This window comes from Saccopteryx leptura, chromosome X (genome assembly GCF_036850995.1).
Source record: "Saccopteryx leptura isolate mSacLep1 chromosome X, mSacLep1_pri_phased_curated, whole genome shotgun sequence".
In the NCBI taxonomy this organism is placed as follows: Eukaryota; Metazoa; Chordata; class Mammalia; order Chiroptera; family Emballonuridae; genus Saccopteryx; species Saccopteryx leptura.
Genome location: NC_089516.1, coordinates 107,337,428 through 107,355,135, shown reverse-complemented (window position 1 = coordinate 107,355,135; position 17,708 = coordinate 107,337,428). Strand labels below are relative to the sequence as shown.

At 36.5% G+C, this 17,708-nt stretch overlaps 1 protein-coding gene across 1 annotated transcript in view; it reads right to left on the bottom strand.

Annotated features, from left to right (window-relative positions):
* SLC6A14 (solute carrier family 6 member 14) overlaps window positions 1-11,131 on the bottom strand; it is a 29,547-nt gene extending 18,416 nt beyond the window's left edge. Inside the window, exons 1-7 of the mRNA XM_066357076.1 lie at window positions 11,000-11,131; window positions 9,792-9,948; window positions 6,516-6,647; window positions 5,102-5,263; window positions 3,391-3,529; window positions 1,757-1,889; window positions 2-142 (exon numbers count right to left, since the gene is read on the bottom strand). Coding sequence (XP_066213173.1) covers window positions 2-142; window positions 1,757-1,889; window positions 3,391-3,529; window positions 5,102-5,263; window positions 6,516-6,647; window positions 9,792-9,948; window positions 11,000-11,047 — 912 coding nt within the window. The 5' untranslated portion in view covers window positions 11,048-11,131. The remainder of the gene's footprint in view (window position 1; window positions 143-1,756; window positions 1,890-3,390; window positions 3,530-5,101; window positions 5,264-6,515; window positions 6,648-9,791; window positions 9,949-10,999) is intronic.
* Window positions 11,132-17,708: the final 6,577 nt, after the last annotated feature.

Genomic DNA, 17,708 nt, shown 5'->3' with positions numbered 1-17,708 from the left:
CCTCTGCTTCTCTAAGTTTTGTAAAATTTGACTGTGCTCCAATATAGTATGAAATGCCTTTTGCTGCACCCTCTAGAGTTGCACCTCGTATCAACAGGATGAGTAGGACAACATAGGGGAAAATAGCTGTAAAATATACCACCTATCAAAAAAAAAAACAATCTGAAGTTAATGTCACTTTTAAAAAATCATGGTATATAATTGTATAGAAATAAGTCATTAGCTGGTTGAGATTAGCAAAATAAAGTATCAAAAATTTCAGAAGGTTATTAATAAGTCTGATGACACCAGTTGCAAAGTTAGAATAATTTCTTTTTCCTGTTCTCCCTACTCTCAAATGACTCATTTTTCAAACACTCTCATGTATGACACAGTATTTCCCAGGTTGTAAATACACAATATATCAGCAGTGATAACTTGGAATCCAGATAGAATGCATTACAAAATATGTCCTTATAAATACCTGAGGGGACTGAATATCGCCTCGTGGTAAAATGCAGCATTGAGATGGGGAGAGAATGATTTTAAACCCTGCAATAGTTAGTATATTCCCAGTCTCCAAGGAGAAAGAAAATAATCTTCTAATAGATGTGCAAATCCCAAGAAACCTGATTACATTGAATACTACATACTTGTTATTAGTATCCTTAAAGCTACATGATTTGACAGCACACATACAAGTGCACTGCTCGTGTCCTAGATAACACATTATTCTAGATGAGTAGATTGCCTTTGAGGCTGGCTTTTCATTCATGTGCATCATTTCTTTGACCCATAGATGTCCTATGTTTGATAAAATGCCCTAGGACACAATTGAAACAAGTTATCCAGAGACCAATAAAAATTAATGCATTGGGTGAATGGCCTTTAATGGATTCTTTCAATATTAACATTAAAAAACCCGAGGGTTTCAAAGATATGCAATTGAAACATTATTTTGGAAAGTTTCCATTGACTTTGTGATATTCACAATATTTCTGTGACCTAATAGCACATCTCATCACACCATAATATTAACTGAATGTACTAGATATTGTACCAGGAATACAAAGATAGTATCCATAGTTATTCCTGTCCTCCATTCTTAACAAAATTTCACTCTAGGAGTTACAGGTATGTAAACATTCATTTTTCTGGGTACTTTACAACTGCTCACAAAGAAAATTTTATGCTGTTCTCTGAAATTGCCATGATGCTTTCTAATGGTTTAAAAAATTAAACACTGAAGGGGGGAAATAAAATTTTTTTTAGAAAAGGACTATTTGCTGAGAAAGATGGTTCTGAGTCCACTTTAGCAAGTTATAAGAGAATGATTACATAGTCTGTTTTTTCTATCTCCTCCAATTTGGGGGAATCCTGATATAATTACCCATAGAACAAGGATCTGGACTTCCAAAACCAAACATTACAATATATAAGATGCTCATATATTCAAGATCCTTATTTATATACCTGGACAGAAAATTTAAGAATATACTTACAAGCCTCAGAATACTATAACAGCCAGAAGAGTCCAAGTTTTGAGTAACTGCACAACTCTAGGGCTAGTATGTGCTTATTTTGTTATTTATTTATTTATTTTTAACAATAGCAGTGACCTTATGAATTTTGTAGAGCTAGAATTCCCACTTGGAAAGCTTTTCATACATCGGACTTTTTCCATTATAGAAACAATATGCATTTAAGAATGCTCACCATTGAACTATAATGATATTGAAAACAGCTCCATCACTATTTATTGTGTTTTCCAAATTACCTTGCCAGAAGACTTGATTCCTTTAAATAGTGCCGCACCAACTATAAGCCAAGCCAGGAGAAGACAAAGAGCTAAATACCACACAATGTTCCCAGTCTCATCCAGTCCTCCTGAGCGTTGGAGTGCCACTTTGCTGAAAACACATAAGCCTTTTTATGAACACAGAATCACTTGTCTTAATATATTAAATTTTATCAAATATTTTATCCATGGAGAAGCCTCATGAGCATTTTGTCTTATCAATACATCAATGTTACATGAGCCTTTTATTGTATGGAGGGGCAAAATAATTCCAATGAAAAGCCAAACTCTGACTTGAGCCTTAAGTACAGCCAATCCAAAGTTCCAAACCCTAGAATAAAAGATCTAGATCCTGACCAGTTGGCTCAGCGGTAGAGCATCAACCCAGCACGTGGAAGTTCTGGGTTCAATTCTGAGTCAGGGCAAACAGGAAAGGCAATCATCTGCTTCTCCTCCCTCCTCCCTCTCTCTGACTTCTTCTCCCACAGCCATGGCTTGATTGACTTGAGCACGTTGGCCCTAGGCGCTGACAATGGCTCTCTGGAGCCTACACCTCCACCTCAGGTGCTAAAAATAGCTAGGTTAGGAGCATAGCCCCAGGTGGGCAGCATCAGCCTCAGGTGGGGCTTGCCAGGTAGATCTCAGTAAGGGTGCATGCAGGAGTCTGTCTCTGTATCTCCCTTACTCTCACTAAAAAATAAGAAAGAAGATCTACTGATATTTTTAACTAATGATTTTGCCTAACACTTCAAAGTTTCTTTATGTAAAAAAAATTCAACCTTACATTAGATTATTTTATTTTACTTGTACAATATTTTCTCAAACTACAATAACAAAGATGTCATTGAAAATTGCATTACATGCTTTCTTATTCATTGTACTTGTATTTATCATCAAATCTAAGTGGTTGGCTATTTATAAATTTTTCCATGGCTTTCTGTAAAATTTTTATGATTTCTACTAGGAACTTGCATAGATCTAAGATTTTAATTCTTAGTTTCATGTTTGGAAACATTTTAAGATCCAAATTTTAAAAAAGGTCACAAAAAAGCATTAACATGTAGATGAGAAAAAACTCATTACAGCAGTAATCAAGAAAGTTAGGTCAGGGTAAAAGATCAGTATACAGTAAAGAATATAAAAAGAGCACATTGCAAATAAAAGTAAATATAACTCAAAAGATCTTTTTCTACCAATAGTGACAATTAAAAGCAAAATGGATAACAAAGAATTGCAGCTTTCAATAGCAATTTTACCCCCAAATTTCTTATCACCCAAATGTTTATCATTAGAACTTGCGAACTATAGTCTAAACTTTGAATATTTTTTCTTCAGAGCAATGCCCTAACATATTTGATAAATCATTAGTGACAGTTTTGTTCCCATTTACAGAAATAACTTACAACTGATAATTTGTTGACTATGAGCTAATTTCACAGGTTATCACTACTCACATGGATGGGTGAGCATTTGAGACAAGTGGAGCAGAATTTATTCTTCTCTTTTTTTCTACTTATATGAGTTAAGAAAAGAGCTGATTAAGACTTTACTCTTACATTATAAAAATGTTATAGTAACATCTGTTTAAGAAGTAGATTGTCTAAAGAACTTACTTCCAATATTGTTCACTGGGGAGCTGCCCTGGCTGATAAACTTCAGTTCCATTGATGCAGGTTAAATTGTTGAAATCTACCCAGCTTTTATTCACATGGATCACCTCCCTTATCAGTGTACTCACATTGCAGGAAGTTACTAAAAATTATTTTAAAAAATGAACACACAAACATATACTTAGTTTTAGAAAGGTATTTTCTTGTGGAAAAAATTTTAATGAAAAATATTTATTTTATTTTTTTATTAATATTTTCATTGAATTATTGAGGTGACACTGGTTAACATAACTACACATGTTTCAGGTGCCCAATTCTATAACACAGCTTTGTAAGCCAAATTGGCTGCTCACACCCCCTACCAAAGTCAGGTCTTAGTCCATCACCAATTATCCCCCCTTGACCCTCCACTATCTCCCCCCCACATACCATCACCACACACTATTGTCTGTGTCCATGAGTTTTTTCTTTCTTTTTTGTCCTTTGTTGCTCAATCCCTCTACCCCTCTCACCGAGCAGCCCCCCCCCCACAGCTGTCAGCTTGTTCTTTATGTATGAGTCCGTCATTATTTTGTTTGTTAGCTCATTTTGTTCATTAGATTCCACAAAGTACTGTCTAAATTGTTACTTGGTAAAGGCAGGTAAAAAATTGTACAAACGGAAGAAGACATGCCCTTTTAGCATCTTAAATCTTCTTTACTATCAAGCTGGGGATGAGTATGGAAATACCTGACCTTTTAAACTATGACTGTATTTATAGTCATAATGACTATAAAGTAACAATAATTTCAGGTGAGATTTAGTGCTCTAAGCAACTTTTAGTATGAGGACTTATCTAACCTCTATAGAAAATGACACCTTTAAATTCCTAAAAAGTGTTGTCTTTATGACTTTTTCTTCTGACATACAAAGGCAATTCCAGTGGTAATAATCTACGATATTAATGCTACATTATTGCAAAGATTAGCAACATATGACATAAGCAATCCTCACTGTCTCCTGAAACACACTATGACTATCATGAACAGTGCTTTTCTCTCTTTATAACTCTCCCATTGTCATTTTACTCTCCCACCATGGCTTAGGACTGCAAGAAGTACACCTAGTAGCCATTTAGCCTTACTGGCTGTCCTCAGAAATTAACATTGCCATGATCAATTTTCAGGTTATACATGCTTTATTCTGTTTTTATTAGTAACCCATGGCTCACTTAAAACTACTCCTAAATTGATTAGAAAATTATTTACTCCTTTAAGTTTACTAGAAAATATAAAAGAATAAAACAGAGTTAACCATATTTTTAAAAATAAATAAATGGGCCTTGGCCTGTTGACAACGGTAGAGCGTCAGCCCAGCATGTGTATGTCCCAGGTTTAATTCCCAGTCAGTATACACAGGAGAAGCGACCATCTGCTTCTTCACCTCCCCCCCCTTTCCCTTTTATCTATCTCTCTCTTACCCTCCTGCAGCCATGGCTTGGTTGGAACAAGTTGGCCCTGGGGCTGAGGATGGCTCCATGGCCTTGCTTCAGGTGCTAACTAAAATAGTTAGGTTGCTGAGCAACAGAAATGGCCCCTGATGGGCAGAGCATCGCCCCATAGGGGGCTTGCCAGGTGGATCCCAGTCGAGGTCCATGAGAGAGTCTGTCTCTCTGCCTCCCTGCTTCTCACTTAAGAAAAAGAATAAATAAATTAAATAAATAAATAAATTTTACCTATTGGCGATCTGCTGCAGTTTTGATCTGACCAATACGAACAATTTGCCCATGGTAGTTTACTTTGAAAAGAAGCAAACATGTAGTAAAGGCTATAGGCAATTATGACATTGTAGTAGATGGTCACAAAAACGGATATCAGGACCATTGTAATTCCCACACCTACAAAAGAGAACAAGTATAATAGGAAAAATAAAGTAAGGTGTTTGGTTTTTTTTGCTAATTCCTTAAAAAGCTGCATCTAAATTTCCACAGAATCTATTTTTAAGTGTGAAATCTGTTTTAAAGAACTTTTCTTGGGGGGGGGGGGATGGGGCAGTACTACTGTCTGAGTAGCTTTCTTCTCATATTTAAAATTATTTTGATGATTGATTTTCTGAGACAGTTTTTTAGTTGATTTAAAAAAGTACTAAGATCAAGGGCAGAAAACTTGTACTAATCCATTGAGTTCACATAAGGAAAAACCTAGTCCATTACTTTTTCTTATGAAGTCTATAAATTCTTGTCAGAGTGCGTTATAGCCTTTGAAAATAATAAAAAAAAACTATTCAAAGTTCATAATGTTATTGACTCGCTAACCAATACATACATCTTCATCTATAAATCAACATTTTGACAAGTAAAAGAATAAACCTATGAATTAATGTCTTGAAGGAATAGTGTACACCACTCTATGGTACTTGATAACTCGGGAACAATCGGAATTTAAACTTCCGAGGTTTTAACCCAGTAGTTTCACAATGCAGCTTATCATACTGAATGTAACTCCTGCGCTTAAGATTGGCTTTTGAGGTAGCTTCCTTAATATTCCAGCACAATGTGCTATTTACATTACTATACATTTATTTCCTACTTTCCATTAAGGCTTTTACAAGTAGCTTCCAGCTGCTAACAGCTAGCCAAATGAGAGCTAATTAGATAAGAAGACTGTTTGATGTTTCATAAAAATCACAGTACTTATTTTAAAAACTTCACCAGTGTCTTATTCTATTAGGAGCATCCAAGAAAAAATTGTGAGTTGCCCTTCAACTTTTCTGAAAGAGATGCTGTAAGAGATATGTAAAAGCAAGAAGAGGGAGACCACCTGAACCAGAAAAAAGCCATAGCAATGAAGTTAATGCACAGTAGGACTGTGTCCCTAGAAAATTGAAAAGATGAAAGTAGGAAAAGAATGACACCCTTACAAGCCTCTCTAATATCCTTCCTTACCCCTTCCATATTTGCAGTCTGAGACAAACAGAAATAAAAATTAACATTTGATTTTTAAATTCTACAATGGCAAATATGCAGGGGAAAAATATGCTTCTTTGCCTTTAACCTGTCCAAATTTTAAACAGTTTTATTCCACACAATAAAGACAGCTATGTTCACGAATAGACCAGTAAGTACACTAGGGAAACATTTTAATACTAACCTTGAAACAATGGAAGAATCCTCCAAACTGAAACTGGACCTAAGCTAGCAAACTGTCCCAGTGAACACTCCAAGAAGAACAGAGGTAAACCAGCTAATGCCAGCATAATTGCATAAGGTATCAAGAAGGCACCTAGAAATTGTAAAAAAAATAAAAAAAAAAAAAAAAAAAAGGACTATTATATCCCAAAATTTTGATGGCATTTTGACAACCAGCATAACATTTTGAAAGCATTCTGATATAGTGGCGTCAGAGAGTACTGGGTTTAGGCTTCAAATTTACTACTTCCTAGGAGAAAGTCCTTGATCCTAAACCCTGGATTCCTCATCTATAAAATGGGGATCCTATAGTGTAAGTTCTCACATAACATCCTTGATAGGTTCCGTGATTTTAAGTGAGACAGCATATAATAAATCCAATTTTACCAATTTTAATCAAACTAATTGATATAAATGAGAGGTAAGTTCTTATGGCATCTCATCAATGTTATAATGAAATGATGCTGATCAAAATAACACTAGTAGAGAACTGGCTGTATTAAATAATGTGGTTGTTGTGATTATTAAAAACAATAGCCCATGAAAAGCAATCCAGAGGTTTCCGATGATCATAGATTTTGGAGCTCGATAGAACTAGGTTTATATACTGGTTCCCCCCTTGACTAGTTATGTGGCATGGGGCAATTTACCTAACCTCTGAATCTTGTGTTCATCATAAATGGGAAGAACAATATGTACAACTCATCAGTGTGTAGTAAGGGTTATATGACTGAGCCTATGAGAAAACACTTGGGAAAAGGACAGGTACATAGCAGATGTCCAAAGTTAGTTTCCCATTTTTCTCCTTTAAAAGTAAATAGTCTATTTTTAAGACATAGGTTGCAAATGTAAAATGTGGTTCAAAGCAGGAATCATTTCAGATAAGGTCACTATTCTCCAAACAGTTTATAAGGGCCTTCATTCAACTTAAGAAATTTATTGCTTTTATTTAAAAAGTCTGAACTTTTGAGATGTTTTCATAGTTAACTTTCAATTTCATAAGGACTAATTATCTTACATTTAGATAATTCAAAGTCATTTTTGATTTAAAAAATTTTTTTCTCTGCTCACTTCTGGGGCACAATATTGCTCATTTGAACTTTTATCACATTACGGCTAGAAGCAGGGACATAATACTACACTTATTAATCAAGTATTCTAGAAGTCTGAACAAAATTTAGTAAGAGAATATGAGGATCTGTGGATAAAAACGGGCTTTTGGATTATGTACATTTCACTTACTATGTTACTTTTTTTTTAATTTTTCATAATATGGTACTGTAACATCATACCTGGGAATTACATTTTTCTAACCCTCCAAATATATTCTATTAAAAATAATGAGACAATAAACTACTTGTTATTTACAAGACACTAGTCACTAGAACATAGGGACAAATATGTTTTTACAGATGTTGCAATATAGATACCATCATTACTATGACTAATAGCAGTTTAAGTCCTGTCAATGATGAATATGAAATAAACATAATACAAAATAGCCTTGTTTGAATACAATAGTAATCAAAGGCTTACTAGCCCAGTGTAAATAGGTTTTGGGGGGAAGAAAAAGGATTATGTTCCTCAGTGTTATATATGGTTTTTCACCCATTATATTTTTTCATTATTAATAAGATCCATATTGGTAAATTGTTAATATAATACAGTAGCAACAAAGTATCAATACTGCTGGCCTAGACCCTCATGTATCATGATACTTCTTTTTCCATAAACTTTGGAAAAGAATATACAAATAAAAATGATTCCAGATTTCAGCATGTTTTCAAATTCGACTGACCATATTTTTAAAATAGGTTCTATTAACGTTTGACAAATTTGAATTTTATGTTCATCATCTACCGCTGGGCAGAGAGAGAAAGAAGCAATTAAGAGATCCTAGATCATCCATTACCCAAATGATATAGTCTTTTCATATATATTCTTAGAGGAAATGGTGAAAGAGAAAATGGCATACAATTAGTAATACTATTTTTTGGCTACGTTTAAAAATTCTCTATTAAACCTAATTTAGTATAGTTCCTGGAAATTAATGAAAACTACTGAGTCTATGTATGATTCAAGTTACAGGGAATTTCTTATCTAAACCTGAATACAAGAGGCTAGAAAGGAGCCTGAATGCTTCTCTTCACGATACTGGACTTTAAGATATAGATACCAAAAAGATTGTAATTTCTGATCCATTTTCCAGCTCAAAAGTACACCTACCCTTGAATAAATAACAGAGGCTTGATTTTTTTTGCCACCAACACTTAAACTTTTTTAATAAACAGAGCTCCTTTCTTAAGTCTCTGAAGGCCAGTGTTAACGTTTTAATGCAACCTATTAACAAGTAATATAAGATTGAAATATCACCACATAAAATCCTATTATAACAAGAAAAAGAATTACAATGGCATAGTTTCACTGGTACTCAATTATGAAATATAAGGGCATGTCACCTCTATACTTCTAAAAGAACCTGTAATTACAAGTAAATAAAATATGGTGTAAGTGAAAAGTTGTTTCGACATTACTAGACAATTACGCAACTTGTTTTTGTGTCCCTTTGTGTGTCAACTCAGAGCTATTTTTTCTTCTTGTTCTAATTGAGTCTTCCTTAATGATTTCTGAGGTATAAACAGTATTATTTTGCAGAAACTAAACACCTAGTCTTGAACTAAATTCTATTGCATTTTAGAAGGGTCTTCTGCATAATCAATTCAACCAGGAATACATGTAACTGAATATTGCAGCTTAAAATACTAAAACTTTAATTACTTTTTAATCAACTGCTTTCCTACTTAAATTTCCAAAATGCAATGCCTTGCTCTATTTACACAAACAATTTAATTGAGTTTCTTATTAGAACTAGAATTCACTGTCTTTTGCTTAGATTCAGTTATAAATTAAGCAAAACACTAGTCTGAATCAATTATCACAAGAACATATAAATTAAGAAGAGTAACTAATAGTTCAAAATTGCATAGGATCTCAAATAAGAAACTCGTACGCACTAAATATACAACTTTTATCATTATTGCATCTGAGGATTTTGTGAAGCCACCTTTCTAACTTGAGCTAGCAACTTATAGTCAATAATAAATGTGGTATGCTTGTTTCCCATCCTCTCACTCATCCCAAACATCATATACTTTTCCCCACTTCTTAAAATATCCTCAGAGGCCACACAACACCTCACTTAAAACTGGACAGGAAAGAAGCGGGTGTGGGGAAATACCTCCACCATTGTTGTAGGTCAAATATGGGAATCTCCACACATTCCCCAATCCAACTGCATATCCAACCATAGAGAGAAGATAATCCGATTTTTTGGACCAGTTGCCACGTTCCTGATTTTCATCAACGTGGAAATTCTCAGATGAAGCCGTCACTTTCTAAAGAAGAAAAAATATCAACAGCTTGTCTTTCTACTCTTAATTTTTTCACAGGAGCATAATTATACAAATCCACAGAGTGACAGCGAGAGAAAGAGACAGAGACAGAGAGAGACAGAGAGAACCTGAAAACCACAGAACCACAGCCAAGAGAAATGCTAGTCAATGTTGGGGAGATTTCTGCTAATGGCTGCTTTTACTTTACATTAAACTCTTGAAATGAGAGAGCTTTGTAGGTAGATACTTTTAATAGTTGTTTGGGTGAGATCATCCAAATTTATTGGGAAGGTTACATGGAGCACCCAGCATGAAAGGCAAATGAAGGTGGACAAATAAGTTTTCAAGTACCAAAGTCATAAAGATGAATTAGGTAAAATCAACACTCTTGAGATTGTAGAAGAGTTTTGAGAAGAAGAATCAACTATAGCTTCCATTAAAACACGAAAAAGAAAAGGAAAAGGAAAGAGAGAGAGAGAGAGAGAGAGAGAAAAGAGGGGAAAGGAAGTAAGAAAGGAATTCATAGACTCCTTTTCCCATAGGCTAAGAGTTTTAGATGTTCAACCGTAAAGGAAGTTTAACTTCGCTCCCTATCTTGGAGAATAAAATTAGTGCTTTTCTGAGAGCCACAGAATAATATTCAGAGACAATTTCTCCTGTCCCACCAGGTGGAGCAGCAGTCTCTCCACTTCAGAGGAGAAGGCTTGTCTCCCAACCTGTCAGCTGCCCTGGGCTATGGAGAGTTCCTCAGGTCAAATAAGGACATTGTATTTTCTCATTTTCATCCAGCATACGGACAAGGTCCGGGGAGGAACAGACAGTAAAGTTTTGTGGGCACACTCAAGGCAGGGGATGAGGTACCCCTGTCTTCTAGCTGGGGACCGAGAGCTGTTCTCTTTTTCTTCTACTCTATGGGGACATCTCGGGCACACTGGAAGGCAGTTGCACAGAAATGTGGAGAAGTAATAAACACAGAAAGCAAAAAGTGAGACCTGCCTCCCCTTAAAGTTTTCCTTCCCAGACCCTCCACACATCCCAGCTCCCAGGCCCCTACCTCCTTTCTTCTGCACTTGAAAAAGCTGGGGCACTTCAATTTGTCCATTGTTCACTCACTGCCTCTGCTCGCTCCACCTCGTCTCGCAGTCTGGTTGAGCTCGACCGGTGGCAGGTGCACACTCTCCGTTGCTACCTGTCAGAGTGAGCCACCTTGTCCAGGGGTGGGACTATTTATGGAAGGAAGCTCTCCCCTCCCCCTCCGGGGCAACCTGTCGTGTCAATTACTGGAAAGGACCGAAGTGAGGCTCTGGTTTTCCCCAGGTAAACTGGCATGTAGCAATTCCCTGCCCAGCCCCAGAAAAGGGCTGGGCTGTGACAGAGTGGAGCAGCTTCAGCTAGGACGACTGACAGCCTTTGACTCAGAGCCCAGCAGGTGCTTCGCAATCTCACCTCCTTTCCCAGGTTCGCTGCTTCCTCCTAGCTGCCTCTCTTAATCTGGTATCTGTCCTGGGGACACAGGCTGACATCTACTCTTGCTGAAGAGGAAGGGGAGTACATCTATGGGGCCCATTCTGTTCCCCAAGATTTTCATGAATAGACCATAACACCCTGGGCCCTGGAGTTTCTCAAAGTTTTGCACTCACTAGAAAGCACTTGGTCCCCTGAGGCAAACGCTGCTCCCAGAGGAAAAGCTCCTGAATTGGGCACCTTGAAAAGCAGCCAACCAGGATACGATTACTCAGCTGGCTCTACCTGAAAAGAGCAACTTGGAGCCTATGTCTCCAGCACCTTTCTCAGCGTTCAGGACAGCATTGCCCTTTACAGAGATTGCTTTGTGTAGTAGTTCAAAGAAGCCAAACAAAAACAAACTATTGAGCAGGTTTATGGGAAATTCTAACCCTAACAAAGGAATCCACTTTGCAAGAAAAGAGAGGCCTAGAAAGTAAACTATGTGGAAGCATCCATCGTAGCTTGCTTGGGGAGGAAAGAATTATTATAATGCTGTTGATCGATGTAGCGCCTTCCTTATTTTTTATCAGAACGTTCAAATGATTTAAATGCTATCTGCCCAGGTAAAAGATGGAGTCAGTTCTCCGCAACAGTATGAATTGGGACATAGTGAGATACGAGTAGAGAGCCAAATTCTGTACCCCATGTGCAACCTCTTTGTTCTCCACTAATGGAGGTGAGTTTTCCATTTGCAATAGCAATATGCCCTGGGGAACCTGGGAAGGTGAGGCAGAGGATAGTCTATGAGGGGAGTGGGAAGGCAGTAAAAGGAAAGTATCAGGAAGTTTCACCTGACTTTGCTTTGAACATAACACAGGCTGTGCGCGCACACGCCTATTAGTATGAAATACTACTAGGATGACCTAAAGGCTAAAATAAGGGAATTATTAGCCTAAATTAGACAAAGAAGAGAGATGGACTTATAAACCTCTTTATGCAAGAATGAGCTGAAAAGTAAATCTAAGAGTATTGACCAAACTATCAAAGTCCTGTAACACAGTTCAGTTAGCATGGGACACGGCAAAGATGTGGCAACTGTGGGAGTAGAAAGAAAATTAGAATCTTAGGGATACATAGATTGTGGGGATAGCAAGGAAGGGGTGTTGACATACAGAGAAAATCACCGGCAATTTTCTCAACCTGTTAGGCAGTAGAGAAATGTCTAGGGACTTGGAAAGTTTAGAGCATCAAAGGCATGAAATTTAAGACAAGTTATTTTAGAGAATGTATTGTTGTTTAGTTATTGGTTGTAGGGGCTAAGATTCCCATTGCCACGAATGGCTTTTCATGACATGGCTTCTATCTTTTTAGTGTCATTTTGTATCATTCTTTGCCTCAAACTCTTAAGCTTGGGTGTCCTTTCCTATGCATGCACATACGTGTTGCTTCTTGCTGATGCTATTTCTTCTGGAAATTCCTGCCCTCTTCATTTGCCTAATAACTACTCATGCTTCAAGACTCTGCTTTGGTGTTACCTCCTCCAGGTATTTCCACAATGGCTGCACCTCTATTACTGCAGACTGGGTTGAGACGCCTCTCCTCTGTAATCCTCGGCTTCCCTACACACGCTTTACTTCGTGGGAAACGATTTGCTCGCAGTCCTCCGAGGGTTGTGTGACTGTTTTTTTTTTTTTTAAATAATTTCTATATTCCCAACACTTAACACAAAATCTGACATAGAGCAGGCACTAAGTAAATGCGTATTAGAAAACTGGACTCTGAAAGGCTATTGAATAACTTTGTGCTAAAATAAATTAATTAATTTAAAAAAACTGGTCTAGACTGCATCTCCAAGAAATCATAAAATACCGAAAGCATGTTTTCTCTTCTTTGGGGTCTGACTCATTAACTGAGATACCAATGTGTTTGTGAATATTTTATTTATTTGTTACTTAAGAAAAGTGTAGAAGTTGAGTGGGTGCAAGACAGAGGGAACTACATAAACTCAGGTACCAATGAGCATGGCATGAGAGAATGTGAGAGGACTCTGTTAACGCTTAGAGTGCTAAGAAACATTTGCAAAGAAAAACTGTGGCTATTCATGTGCTTTGAAATCCAGGCCTCAGCTATGGCCTGATAGAGAACAGTAAAGTAAGTGTTAACTTGGGATGATACATGGTATACACTAGTTGAGAAAAAAAAACCCTCAAAATTGTAATTAATAACCTGGATGCACTGAGTTGTGCAATGCTAGACTTTTAACTGTGGGTTATCACTTCCTTCCAGGACACACATACCACAGCCATGAATCTGCTGCTTTTGAAAAAAAAAAAATTGACAGCAATTTAAAGATTGATTCATAATTGTGATTTTGTCCAGGGGAAAAGTTAAAATAAAAATGGATCCAACAGTTATAGTCCACATGCTTTTTTTCCCTTACTATGATTAAATTAGTTATTATTCATGGAAATTCCTTCAATTTTGTTTTTGGTAACTGAAAATAAAACCGACTCATTACCTAAAGCTTTCTTCTAGCTATTTGGATGCAAAAAGAAGTGCATAAATTTTTTTTAGCCCTATCTTGAAAGAACCTTATTAAACTTCATCAGCTAAAAGTCTAAGAGAAGGAACCCTATTAATCTATCATCAGGAAAATATATGTATATGTGTTTTAAAATCCTATCATGATAAAGTTTATAGTTTCAGACATTAACCCCTTTATTAAAATATCAGACTCCACCCACAGTCAAATCATTAATACATTATTTCTTGAAAACTTTTCTTCAATTCTAGATAGCAAGGCTTAAGAAAAACAATCACATAGGGTTCCTTGCTGGCAGCCAAGGAAGCAAGGATTCTCGAGGTACATCAACTAGCGGAAAGATTGAGGAAACACACTGCTTCCCGAGAGAACCAAATGGATGACATGTCAGAGAACCTTGACAGAAAACAATAGCTCCTGATGCACAATTTCATACTGGTGCTTTCTAAACAGGAAAAGTGAATCTGTTAAATTTCATGGTTTTTTTTTTATATATATATTTGCTATAGCATACCATATAGCTTTTCTTAAGAACTGAATGTAGCCTGATGAGGTGGTGGCGCAGTGGATAGAGCATCAGATTGGGATACAGAGGACCCAGGTTTGAGACCCTGAGGTCACCAGCTTGAGCATGGGCTCATCTGGCTTGAGCAAAAAGCTCACCAGCTTGGACCCAAGGCTGGGGTCCAAGCAAGGGGTTACTCGGTCTGCTGCAGCCCCATGGATAAGGCACATATAAGAAAGCAATCAATGAACAACTAAGGTGTCCTAACAAAGAACTGATGATTGATGTTTCTCATCTCTCTCCCTTCCTATCTTTCTGTTCCTATCTGTCCCACTCTCTGTCTCTCTCTGTCTCTGTCACACACACAAAAAGAACTGAATGTATACTGGGTATCTATCCCCAAAACTCTAAAACATTGGTATATAAAGACATGTGCACACCCATGTCTATCACAGCATTATTCCTAGTGGTGAAGACGTGGATACAACCAAAGTGTCTGTCAATACAAGGTTGGATAAAGAAGATATGGTACATATATATAATGGAATATTACCCAGACATAAGAAATGATGACATAGTGCCACTTACAACAACATAGATGGACATTAGAACATTATACTGAGTGAAATAAGTAAATCAGAAAAAGCTAAGAACTATATGATTTCATACATAGGTGGGATATAAAACTAAGACTATGGACATAGATAAAAGTGAAGCAGTTACCAAGGGGTGGGGGGTGAGAAAGATGATGAGGGAAAGGGTATAAAAAGGGACAAGTATAAGGTGATAGAAAATAATTTGACTTTGGTGATGGGTATACAAAATAATCAACAGTTCAAATGTTACAGAAATGTTTATCTGAAACCTATGTACTCTTATTGATCAATGTTGCCCCATTAAATTTAATTTTCTAAATAAAATTATTTAAAAAGGAACTAAATGTACCAATCATAAGTGTATGGCTTGATAAATTTTCACAAATATGATACTCTAATGCACTGAGTTCAAGAATAACAGTATCAACACCCCAGAGGACCCCTCCTTATCCTCTTCAAGTTTGAGCACTGTGTTGAATTTTAAAATCATAGATTAGTTTTGCCAGGTTTTGAACATTTTATATGGAATATTATGGCATGTACATTTTTATGTCTAACCTCTTTTGTCTGAACAATATGTTTCAGATATCTAATCATACTATAACATAGATCTGTACTTCATCTATTTTCATTGTGTATGATAATCCAATACATGAATATACCACAATTGACTTGTTTTATTGATGGACATTTGGGCTATTCCTAGATTGAGGCTATCTTGAAAAGTATGGCTATGAACTTTGCTAACTTTGCTGTAACATATCTCCTGTGTGTATTTCTGTTAGGTATAGACCTAAAGTGGACATTTTGGATTATGGTATTTGTTGTCAAGCAGGTTTTCAAAGTGATTTTCCAATATACATTCCTGCTACAACTACCACTATATTTTTAAAGGGTCTGTGAAATGGAATGGGTTATGGAAGAAGAAAGGAGATAGTTGATGAGAAAAAAGAAGTAATAGTTATTTACTGAGTCAAGAGCTGTGTTAAGTACTCTACATTTATGATCTCATTTAATTCTAATAAAACACCATTCGAGGTAGGAACTATTATAGTCCTCATTTTACAAATGAAGAGACAGAAGTTCTAAGAAGTTAAGTGACTTGCTCAAAGTTACACAACCAGTACATGACAGGTCTGATATTTGAACCCAGACTATCTGACTCAAAAGTCTATGTTCTTAAACCACTTTATTATAAGAACATGAGGACAAGATGTCAGAAAATGCTTAGTCTGTGGCATTCTTGCTACATAGGTCTTGGTACTTTGTCAACATTAATGATGGCAGTAAATGGGTAGGTATTTGACCATCCCTATATCCAACAGAAGAGTACACATAGATGAAACTCTGTTTAATCTCATCTTCAGTAAGATTTAATAAGCTTATCTAAATTCCCTCCTTGAAGAAGCCACAACTTATACAACATTTTCACTTCCTTCCCAGATGAGTCTCACATTGTCAACTTGCAAAGGTCTCCATTGAGAAACTGTACTTAACTGATTCATACTAAAAACAATCAGTGGTGAGTGTTCAGTACTTAGAGCTTAGAAATAAAGACAGACATATTGTTCTTTGAGTTGTAACAAACACATGGGATTTGCAGCTCATGGAACATTTAGATGCCCACTAACTAAACCATCCACGCAATGCAACTTTTTTCCCCTCTTTTTCTTTTTTTTTTTTTCTTTCTTTCTTTCTTTCTTTCTTTCTTTCTTTCTTTCTTTCTTTCTTTCTTTCTTTCTTTCTTTCTTTCTTTCTTTCTTTCTCTCTCTCTCCCCCTTCCTTCCTTCCTTCCTTCCTTCCTTCCTTACTTCCCTTCCTTCCTTCCTTCCTTCCCTTCCTTCTTTTCTTTCTTTCTTTCTTTCTTTCTCTTTCTTTCTTTCTTTCTTTCTTTCTTTCTTTCTTCTTTCTTTCTTTCTTTTTCTCTCTCTCTTCTAATATCTCTAACCAAACCAGTGTTATATATAAGAGATACCTGACTCAAACTAGACAACGAGGCTAATGTGGATTTCTTTTAAACAAGTATTAAATTAAGTATTTCCCCTCTCAGAACAGTGAGGGTCTTTCTTTAGTTCATTAATATTAATGCTTTCTATCACCTTGAAATTTGACTATGTAGCCAGTAAAGGTACTGGGTTTTTTTCTTTCTTTCTTTTTTTTTTTGTGAGAGAGAGAGAAGAAGAAGAAGAAGGGAGAGAGATGAGAAGCATCAATTCTTCATTGTGGCTCCTTAGTTGTTCATTGATGGCTTTCTCATATATGCTTTGACCCGGGGACTATAGCAGAATGAGTGACCCCTTGTTCAAGCCAGCCACCTTAGACTTGGCTTTAAGCCAGTGACTTTGGGCTCAAGCCAGCAACCATGGGTCCATGTCTATGATCTCACACTCAAGCGGTGACTCTGCCCTCAAGCCAGATGAGCCCTCACTCAAGCCTACGACCTCTGGGTTTTGAACCTAGAGCATCCCTGGTCGATGCTCTATCCACTGTGCCACCATCTGGTCAGTCTAGGATACTCTTTAAATTGTTATTAACAATGAATAAACATTTTAACGTAAACTAGTTATCTGATTCTACTTGTACTAATACATTAAAGTAGAGAAATAGTCTTCACCCTTGATGCATTATTATTTTTCCTTTGAAAAAGCATTGTTGTAAAGCTTTCTTCAGGATT